This window comes from Podospora anserina, chromosome 3, assembly GCF_000226545.1.
Source record: "Podospora anserina S mat+ genomic DNA chromosome 3, supercontig 2".
Taxonomy (NCBI): domain Eukaryota; kingdom Fungi; phylum Ascomycota; class Sordariomycetes; order Sordariales; family Podosporaceae; genus Podospora; species Podospora anserina.
This window is the reverse complement of record NW_001914856.1, coordinates 953,742-964,646: the sequence shown is the minus strand read 5'-3', so window position 1 is coordinate 964,646 and position 10,905 is coordinate 953,742. Positions and strand designations below refer to the sequence as shown.

At 53.4% G+C, this 10,905-nt stretch overlaps 2 protein-coding genes across 2 annotated transcripts; both read left to right on the top strand.

Annotated features, from left to right (window-relative positions):
• Positions 1-6,656: 6,656 nt before the first annotated feature.
• Positions 6,657-8,303, top strand: PODANS_3_4520 (uncharacterized protein; the record flags this gene model as incomplete). Its single annotated transcript, XM_001909202.1, has 10 exons — positions 6,657-6,782; positions 6,845-7,075; positions 7,146-7,231; positions 7,289-7,415; positions 7,468-7,522; positions 7,585-7,743; positions 7,808-7,901; positions 7,958-8,027; positions 8,081-8,094; positions 8,174-8,303. Coding segments are annotated over 10 exons (1,092 nt in total), but the record flags the coding sequence as incomplete, so codon positions are not given.
• A 1,269-nt stretch (positions 8,304-9,572) lies between these two features.
• Positions 9,573-10,490, top strand: PODANS_3_4510 (uncharacterized protein; the record flags this gene model as incomplete). Its single annotated transcript, XM_001909201.1, has 1 exon — positions 9,573-10,490. One exon carries the CDS (start codon positions 9,573-9,575, stop codon positions 10,488-10,490), a length of 918 nt encoding a protein of 305 aa, XP_001909236.1.
• Between the last annotated feature and the right edge of the window lie 415 nt (positions 10,491-10,905).

The window sequence follows — 10,905 nt, the reverse complement described above, 5'->3', positions numbered from 1 at the left end:
TTGAGGAAAAACAAGCGATGGATTTGTTACGTTATAAGACGAGCTACTAGATGAATTATGTTTATGTTGAGGAGCTCTGCGTAAAAAATGTTGAATTGAGTGTGCCGAGGGTTGTATATTATGTGATTTTTTATATTTTGGGTTTGGGGGGGGGGGGGGAAGCGGAGAGAAAAAACAGAACGAGCAAAAGAAACAAATCACAGAATACAAACTACCAACCATTTTCCCTTTCATGTCTTGTAAAACCTTCTTGAACGCCAAAGTGGCGTTGATTTTGTCAAAAAGAGAAAAAATAGATGTCAGCGCTCTGCAAGCCTCCCACATCTAAGCTTTCTGTTTGGTCTCATTACAGTGGGCAGGGCCACTGCTAAGCGTATCTTGCGTGCCCGGTGTTTTCCTGTGGTTTTCCCTTCTCTTCATTTACCTTGGAACTTACTTCACCTTACAAAATAACACCTCTGACTGACCTGGCAGGAATCCTGCTTAACTCCCGGCATTTAAACATGACAAAAAGAAAAAAAAACCTGATTACCCCCAGCACACACAATGTCACCGGTGAAGGAGTCATAAGAAGGTAAAAACACACAGCTTGTCAGTGAGAGGTGCAGGCATTATCATATACGACTGGCTCGTTCCGTACCTATGTTCAACAGCGTAGCTCGATCGTCTCTTGATATCTATCCTCTGCTTCAACCAGAGCCTGTTTCATTCTGATAAAGTATTACATGTCCTGATAAGTTTCAGAGTCAACCATTGCCATCCCCACGTCATTGACATAACCATGATGTAGAAAAAGCACTTGCTGGACAATGGAGCAGAGACTATAATGTATACAGTCTTTTGGTCTCTTTTCATGAAACCGCCTTCCCGAGTTCATACAAGGCTCAATTCCAAGACTCACCTCGTCGTCAGACAGAGTTATTGCTCACAAGTTCCCAAGCCCAAAGAGGCTATTGCGGCCACCGCTGGATAGTAGCAGTCAAACTGTCCAAAGAGAACAACCACAAACAACCCTAAATCCTGAGCTGAGCACCGTGCCAGTCACCTAGTTAACCTACCGCGGCTCTCGCGCAACAGTCATCTTCAACCTCAAAGTCTCCAAGCTCCATAGCCATCATAATGACAACAACCCCCATCCCCCCATCATCCTCCACTTGAGCACCAAACCCCCACAGCCAAACAGCCGCCCCAAACGCCTTCCTCGCCACCCGCCAACAACTTCCTTGCCTTCCACACTAAAAACCAACCGACCCTCCCTCCAGGTCACTTGACCAAACGTGCTAGTAGCGTGCAACAAACTCACACCGTCAAACCTACCTACCCCATACTTTTGCTGCCCAAAACTCCACCACAAACCATCTTCATTGACACACAAAACAGAACAGCCCTTTCCCCCCCCCCCCCCAAAAAAAAAAGCACCGGCCCGGTCAACCTGTTGGGGGTCGATGGAGCCCTGGCGTGTGTAAAGAAAATGAAAGAGTACGTTACATACACCCAGTCCACAGAAGGCTCCAGCTTTTTCCCACCCACCCACGCGTATGCAAGGCAGAGAGTAAGCGAGGAAGCAAAGCAAGCAGAAACGAAAAGCCTCCCCCAAACAAGCGAAGCGCCAAAAAACCAACAAAAAAAAAAAAAAACCCAGGAAATATCAAATATGCACGCAAAAAAACTGCTGCACCATGAATCAGCCACTCGCTAGGTTATTGGGAACCTTAAGGGACAGGGCAGGGCATCGAACAATTCAACTCCATTTTGGCCCGTTTCCACTTGAACTCGCCTGTCACAAAAAGTCATCAAAAGAAGAATCCCCCACTTGTGGAAGGTGGTCTTCATGTAAGCTCTACTGCTGACGCCACATGGCTGTAACAACCAGTCTGATAGCCACTGGTGTGTCGAGCATTACTCATACCGCATGTCCTCCACCTCGGGCACAGCTATCCCAAGCTAGCTCATCAAAGCGACCCAGGCGCTGCGAGCTGGCGGGAAACAAGTCCTCCACAAGCCCGAATCTGACGACAATGGCAGGGGAAAAAGCCAAGGATGAGACAAAACAAGAGCATTCATCATGGGGGGAGAGGGGGTAGCGGGTCATGGTCGGGAGACGAGGCAGAAAGGGGAAGGAGGGCTTGAAAGAGTGGAGATATGCATGTTATGCATTCTTCAGCATATGACCACTTAAGCAACTCCTCCCCCCTCAGAATCCAAACAAAGAGAGGGGCTTTCGGTCCGGTCCGGCGGACATGGAGCAAAAGGTTGATGGTGATGGGCACAGCACAGCAGGGTATGCGAATCTTGGAACCTATCATACTGCGTCGATGTCGAGATAGGGGTTGCATATATGCAGGCATATACGCAAGCAGGAGAAAGGGGTGGTGTGAATGTCTGTCTGATCGAGACCAGTAAGCCGAGGAGGAGGGAGCGTGGAACTTTCCATCCCAGATTGCTGGGACTGCTGGACAGGAAAATGCAAGTCGATGCAAGGAGACAAATGCACTCACTTACTTTGCGCAGCATCCGCCCGCCCATATCCAACATCAGCAGAAAGCCACCAAACCCAGCATCCAACTTGTCGTCACGCCACAGCTGCACGTTGTTGCTAGTTCTTCATTATTTGAACAAGAGGGTGGCCAAGCCGGAACTCGTGCGCATCATCGTGCTGCCGCCGGCATGACAAATTGTCTCTTCGTGGTTCTGGGTAAGGAGCTTGATAGGTCCCGTCAATATCATGCATTATAGTAGTTTTCCCATCGTGCCTATAGTGAGGCTGGCCACCCCAACCACGACGGAAATGCTGCGGGGGGTTTGGACATCGGTGGAGAAGATCCAGAGAGAACCAACTGTTCATGGTGATATGGCACTATGGCAATGCATCTGCGAGTTTAGTTTAGTTTTCGTTTCGTTTCTTATTCCTCTTCCCCTCACGTCCCCAGTCATCTCTGACGGAAATAGCGAACTGCCAAGACCGGTGAGGTCGGGACAGGTCGCCGACGAGGGGGGGGGGTCGATCTGTCAGGTTGCACAAACGGAAACCCGGCCGGCTGGGAACACGGGGCCGACTAGGAGGGAAGGAACTCGTCAAGACGTTCGTTTCGTTTCTTCGACCCTCTCCAGAGAGGATGGTTCCGCCCCAGCAGACCCAGTACTGCTCAAACATTTGGTTCGCCCGGCGGAACCTTGACCACAGGCTCGAGTAATGACCGGCGTCTTGTTGAGCCAGTCAGCCAGCGTCAAAACAGCATCGCATGGCGATCTCTTGCTGGTATCGAGCAGCGGCGCAATCTCCCCGGCGGTCTTCCGCGCGGTCCGCGATGCGTTGGCGAGGGTGCCGACAAGCCAGAAAACCAGAGATACGAAGGGGCGTTCGCTGCAAGCTGCAGTTTGCCAACCCATCAGATAGTTCTGACCAGTGCTGTTGCACCTTCCAAAGCCATTGGGACCGAAAAAGGTGCATGCAGAAAGAGGCTGGGAGCAGGGAGAGAAGTACAGGTTACCCACGTAAGGTATTCCGTAACATATCCGTACCGTCTGTAATCATGACAGCCTGTCCCGAGGCGGTGGTTGCGCCAGGAGGGCCCTGGTCCATGGCGAGCAATCCCGCCGCTGAGCACGCAAAACCAACCCCTGCCCACGGATGGACCCCTGTCCCAAACCCTTCCAACCGACCCAGGTTTGGCTTGGTCGGGGAATAATAGAAGGGGTGTGTCATCTCGTCTTTGACGTGCAGCTCGACACCTGCCGCGATTCCCAGAAGCACACCGGACCCAGATATGCCGCACAAAGTTGTTCGGGGTTAGTGTTTATTGCAACCCCACGGCATACCCACGATGGTTATCCTTCTGCTTCTGTTGCGGCCTTTTCTGCTCTCTGTCCTGTCGTTGTATCCGGGATAGCCGCGAATCATGAATTGTGAAACTCGGACCCAGCGCTGGGGATAGGAGCAAATGTGGCGTCTGCACGGTCATTGATTACCCACGACCCAGGACCGCAAGCAGACCGCCTCATTTTGACCAGTCATCTAACAGGTCTTTGAGCCGACATGAAGGTGACTGGGAATTCGTAGCCAAAGTTTGATGAGAGCGAGCACTGAGCCGGGTCTTTACATGTGCCTTTTGCCGTATGTCCGAAAACGACACCGACAGACAGCAGATGACAGCCAGGGCCGGAGAGCCTCGGTTACATCCAATCTCCAGCTCATCCATGGGAGAGGCCAACGCTGTCATTTCGATGCTGCGGGATTCCTGCGCGTCACAGGGGGGTGCTTCTCGCGGGTTGGGGAAGATACGCAGCAATGTTGCTGGTCGCCGTTGGTCGCCGTTGGTCCTGTTTTGGTCCTGCACCGACGTCGCCTAATAACGGGCAAAAATCACTGCTGTTACTTCAACGAGCCGTTGAAGCCATCGTGCCATTTTCTCGTCCCCCTCAAACATTAGCCGCAAGAGATCGGCCCACCGCTGGGAACACTGAGACAGTACCGCACAATCTGCCGCGAGCTGACGAGCAGCCCGTTCGTCCCGTCTCCAGTGTCGGGTACCCATGGCGAGGAGACTGTCCAGATCCAGCCCAGACCCGTTGGTTTGGTTTGCGCACAGATGACGAGTGGGCAATAATTTACCGACCGGATGGATGCCGCTCGGCAGCGAAGACAGCCAACAGGCGCCCTGTGCCAGAGCGCTGGATTTTGGCAAGGAGTACGTACCCTGGGGACCCCAGCGTTTCGGCCCGGTTCGCTTCTCTGGGACAAGCACGCGTGTTCCCCGGGCTATCCCAGTCACAGCTGTCCCGTCCAACCCTCCATCCACCTTGCCCACCCCTCCCCTCCCATCATCAAGGTCCCTGCCCCTCCTGATTCCGTCCGATGAAAGTACCAATTTGTTTTGTTTCGAACTTGACCCGGCACTTGGGCTGGTGGTATGATGGGCACTTCCTCCCTGATACGTTCCTATCAGACCACGTATCCTGCAGAGAGGTAGTCGGGGTGTGAGGTCCTCATGTGGGAGAAATGAGCAGTCATTCCGGATCGTCGATGGTTGCCGTTATGGGAATGGCGGTCGAAAGGTCTCAAAAGCAACAAGTAAGAACCCTTCGATACCCGTCCTCATCCGGCCCAAACACGTCCCAGGCGGACACATTTCCGGCGGGGCCGATGGCGGGCTTGGGACGTTCTGTGCGATCCCAGGACCATGTCCTTGGGATTCTTGCCAGCCCCTTGGTCAGTGTTGAATGTGGTGTTTGTACCACAGCTCACAGCGGGCGGCGTTCTCGCTTGACGTCAGACCCAGCACCACCAATGTTTGAACAGCCACAACACAATGCGCTGGATTCTCCTCTTGGTGCGAGGAGAACTGATCGTGCAGCTTTCAGTGTTCAGTAAGAACTTGCCCGACGACCCGGTTTTCTGTGCTTGTTTGATCCTGCAAGCCCTGAATGGTAGGTCCATATGCGAGCTCCCTTGAAATGGAGCCAGCATTATATTATAGGACTGGTGGTGCGTTAAACTCACACCACCCATTGAGCTGGGGCCCTGTTTGTAGCCTTCGGGTCGCTTTTTGGTCGGCCACCGCTGCCGGGGCATCAAGTCCCGCAGCACGCCCAAATTTCCAATTCCAGGATACAACACAAGTGCTGAGGAGCTGGCCTAGTCATGAGTATCTGAACACTGCGTCGAGCCAAGACAAAGCCAACCCTCGCAGGCGGCGCGTGAACGAGGAGACACGTCGATTTATCCTTGATCTCCCAATCAAAGTCATATCCGACCCCCTTCGGCCGCGGCTATAGGAGTCAAGGTCCAAGTTGAGGAACAAGACATGTAACGTATGTCGTAGCCGGAATGAGGGCCTATCCCGATTAGCAGAGAGCTCCCCCTGGGGTTATGCGGGGGCGGACCTGTACACCGTGAGCCGTCAAGCATCCATACACAGCTCTTTGGCGATGCCTGTCCTAGTTGCACCCCCGTCTATAGGCAAGGAAGCCTCATATGTCCACGCAGCCAAAAAGCTGGCCGCCGTCTTTGGCCTCTCCAAAGCGGTGTAGTGTTCCATAACGTAGGTGTAGTTGAATTTGACCGCCGCGCAGTCCCCATTATGGTAATCAGCTTCCCACCCACTTCTCTGGGAAGCCCCCAGGGTTCCAAGGCAGGCAGGGGTCAAGGGGATCCCTCCCGTATGTGTTCCATGGGTATAATGCGCCAACGATACGCACCCTGATCGACAAAACCCATCGTGGCGTGCAAGAGAGTGACGGGCGGGCCAATCTGAGTATCCTGGTTCACCTCGAGGGTCCACTGGCAAGCTTTGCTCATTTCAAACGTGTGCGAGTGCCGCAGAGCAAGAGGCACATGGTCCGACACCGTTCTCGAAGTGAGTCCCGAGGGACCAGGGTTCGAGAAATATCTCCGCCCACACTCTCGGGACTGCATAATGCCATGAAGTCTGTGAAATACCTGACTCCATCTTCTCTTGCCTCTTGCCCCCATACTTGATGACGTGAATTCTGCCAGTCTTGTCTTTTTGTGGTCGCTGCCTTCTGTACCCCATAATTTTCTCTCAAGGTAGGTAGCAGAAGCCTCATCAGGAAAAACCATAACCATCAGACCGACACCATGGACGAAAGGTAGAGGGTACTCGCTCCCACTAGGTTGCCAGGCCAAGATGTGCTAAACACCGTGTAGCGATCTCCAAACGGTCCCGGTCGACAACACCTATCGCGAGGTCATCACTCTCAACGGCAGAGACTTTCAGAGATATGCCGTCGAAAACAGCATCTATTTCGCCCCCGTGGACGATGTGAGCAGGGACTTGACGGGCCACTCTGGCTTCTGGGCTGACTGTGCTCCGCGCTGGAACAGGACGAGATCGAGCGGCTTCACTACCAACACGAGCTGTTCAACATGGTGTTCGAAAACCGATTAATATTTCCTCCCGTGCCGCGGCCTCGGAGAATCTTGGAGTGTGGATCCGGATCCGGGGCATGGGCGATAGAAGTGGCAGAGCAGTATCCCGAATGCGAGGTGCGTATGGCATGTTTTGTGTCAGGTGTAGCCTATCCATCCGGGGTCTCGGGCGAGAACTTGTCAACGGTGACAGACGACAGCTTCGGCACCTGCAGGAGAATCCATGGCAAGACTCCAGACTGACTTTGGCCAACAGGTCATCGGACTCGACATCTACCCCTACCCGGTTCCAGAGGACATCCCCGACAACGTAGACTTCCAGGTGGATGACTTAAACAGTCCGTGAGAGCACCCCCAAACCCAAGCCCACCCCAAATTCGAAGTTAACGATGAGACCAGGTCGACCTTTCCCTCCAACCATTTCGATCTGGTAAATAGCAGGTTGATGTCGGGAGGCATCCACGTAGACAGGTGGACAAACTATTTGAGCGACATCTACCGGGTGCTCCGCCCTGGTGGTTGGTGTGTATGTCGATCAAGAGGCCGAAGGCAGCGGATGGGTGTTAACCGAACAATAGCAAATGGTCGAAATTTACTACAACGCCCAGTCCGACAACGGGACCTTGACAGCCAGTCAGTGCCCTTTTTCGATTTCTTGTGTGTTCCCGAGGCCTGGTGCTGACAAGTTGGTCCAGATCATGCGTTGCAAGTGTGGTCCCAGAGCTACTTGCAAAGCATACAACACTACAAAGATCCGAGGGTAGCGTTGAGATTGCAGACTCTGATGACACAAGCGGGATTTGTTGAAGTCGAATCGCGATTGATAACCCTTCCCCTGAGCGGGTGGTCCAACGGTATGTACCTGGTAGCCATCGGGCAACTGTGGCCCAAAGCCAGAGCTGACGCATGCATGAACAGATCCAAGAGATCGTGACATAGGGGTTGCGAACAGAGCAAATGCCCATCGGCTGCTATCGTCTCTTGCCATGTACCCGTTCTCCCAGGGTCTCGGGTAAGAACAGGTCTAGACCGTTGCGGAAGACAGCCTGCTGACCGGAAGATAACAAGCATGTCAAACACCGACATACAGCTGCTTGTAGCACAGGCCCGGGCGGAGGCTGATAACCCGGCGTTCAAGGTATGTCGATGGCGTCGAGGTTCTCAAGTGAGTGTACTGACTCTGGTTCACAGGCCTATTTTCCGGTGTAAGTTACTGTCTCGTCAAAATAAGCCGGGTGTAAGGGAGTAACGAGTTGAGCATAACTGACATGATAATGTTTGCAGCTATGTCTGCATTGGTCGAAAACCAGGGAGCAGTAGGAGTCATCGGCACAGCGAGATTCCCCGATCACACACGCCGTCGTCGTCCAAAGGCGGGAGACAGAGTGATTCGAGAAAACGAGCGCGACATTGAGACAGACGGAGAAATCAAGAAGGAATTCCAGGTTTCCATCCAGGTTCCAAGCTGTTGGTTGTGAAATGGCGGTAATGCCACATACGGCAGTCTCGGAGGGCCCCTTACATACCTGCCAGCTGGCAGGGGCGTCTGAACCACGAATGATAATGGTCATCGCATATTGGTTGCATTTGCATTTGGAAAAGGAAGGGACGGGCCCGGGGAGAGGGAACATGAGGAGAGGAAGGAATCTTCGCGGTTCTTGCTGTGTTCAGGTCTAGGCAAACCGGTCTCTCCCGGTCTAGGCCTTTGGCCTTGTTGCTTTGGGAAAGAGCATCATCACCGCCCGACAATTGCCAGCCAGCGAATCTGAGAGAAGGAGCAACTGATTCGTTGTATAAGGTCGGTAGACGGGCAGGGGGGAAGGATTTTCATCGGAGGGTTAGATGGGATATGTATGGATGGGACGGCAGACATAGGTGGAGGGGTTCCAAACCAATTGAGGTGCCGGGCAACAACAGGAAACAAACAAGCGCCCAGGGAAGATAGAATTGGGATGAATAGTTTGTTGAGGTACAATTAACAGAGCGGAGGATTGGCTACCTTTATTAGTATTTAATCCATCTCATCAAGCAAACGGCGGGGACCTGAAAAAGGCGTCCCTCCATCTCGGTTCCGCCCGACTGGGTCCTCATCACCCGTTCTTTCCACTCATCACAGTACCATTCATTGTCAAGTCGAGTATCACACGGTTTGATGGCCAACGGCCGCGCATATCCTGTCTAGAATTCACCGCTTACTCGGCAGTTGCCAGCTCCCACCTACCCGGGGCCACGACCCATCAGTTACCCTCCACAAACATCACCGCACTCCGACTCCCACTTCCCGCTCCCCGGGCCGCCAGCCCAAAAAGATAGCCAAGGCCCCGCCTCTGTGACATGGATGGGATCAAGCATCCGGGGAAGTCAACGGCACGCCCCGACCCCGGCAGTGGGCCTGGTGGCTTGGGGGCCGTAGATCAGGTGATTGCCCTGTCGTCTCTTGCGACGACAGTCTTGAGCTGACCCTTGGGGACATATGGAGTAGCTCTTTTGTTATAACCTTCATGGCCACTCTCGAGATCGCATTACAGTCGACAGCGGGAGATGGTGGTAGGCAAACAATGCATGCTTCAAGCCAGCCACGTGGTGTGCTCAGAGATCCTCCGCGATGGCTTGGCTCCAATCATAACTAGACCTATCGCAATCTCTTTCTTATCGTTAGTTATGTAAGATAGCGAGGGGTAGAATGGTTCCATATGCCCATTTCCTAGAACACATTCACACATTCTGCCACTTCATCAGCGATGTCCATCAGGGCACCAGGGCAATGGCTGATCTGAGCCATCTCCAGCGTGACGTCCTAGCGCATTGGGGGACCAAGATCCACCTGCAGCGGGGATGTGGGCAGCAATTGGCTGCATCGCCTAGCGTAACAGCTGGCGTGCATGATCGGGTCGATCCGCCGTGGCAGCAGCAACGACAACCAAAAAAAAAACACAAGATCTTCACTTCAAGACAACGACAACAACAAGCAAAAATGGCCGCCAGACTCCCTTCCTCCCTGCTTCGCAGCGCCGTCTGCCGGCCCAGCCCGAGCCTCAGGCAATCACCAACATGGCCCAGCTCCGCCAGCTTGCGCGCCTCATATTCCACCGAGGCGCCTCCATCACCACTCTACGCCAAAATTAGAGAGGATCTCAAGGGAGCCATGAGAGCCAAGGACATCAACCGCCTAACTGTTTTGCGTGCTGTCATGGCTGCCACCTTGAACGCCAGCAAGACCGACAAGCCCATCAAGACCGACGTCCAGCTCGTCGATCTCCTCCGCAAGATGGCCCGCAAGTCCCAGGATGCTGTCGCTGAGTTCAAGGCTGCGGGGAGAGAAGACTTGATTGAGAAGGAGGAGATCCAGCAAAATATCATTGAGGAGTACACCGCCCAGAGCAGCGTCAAGGAAGTCGGCAAGGAGGAAATCGAGCAGCTTATCACCAAGGTGGCTCAGGAACTCATTGCGGCGGGTACTACCGATGTGAAGGCCCTGAGAGGTGCTGTCACGGCAAGGGTGATGGGTAAGGAGCTCAAGGATGCGGCTGTTGCTGTCGAGAAGAAGGAAATTACCCAGATGATTGGTGAGATCTCGCAGAAGCTGGCTGAGTCGTCATAGTGGCAAGGGAACGCCACATTAGGTCAATTCGGCGATGATACCAGCGTTTCCGATGCTCGATTGTTTCACGTGTATAGTATGAAGATTGGCAGCGACACATTGAGCAGTGGTCGACAAAGCTAGAATTGTACGATATTTTGAAGATCTTTCCCCCCCTCGTTTTCACGAATAGTTGAGACGTTGGGCTATGTTTCGGGGTTGTGTTGCTGGTGTGAAACTGAAGCAAAACTATGCCCGCAATGACCAACCCTCACCGATGGCCCGCCATGGACGGCGCATGTGGCTTGACTGTTGGTGTGTGTGTGGTGCGCTGGGTGCCGTGCAAATGCAATGTTGGTGGCATGTGCTGTGTTGACGCACTGTGGTTGGAGCACTCCTGGAATGTGTGGTTGTGAACAACCATCTCACTCTGATG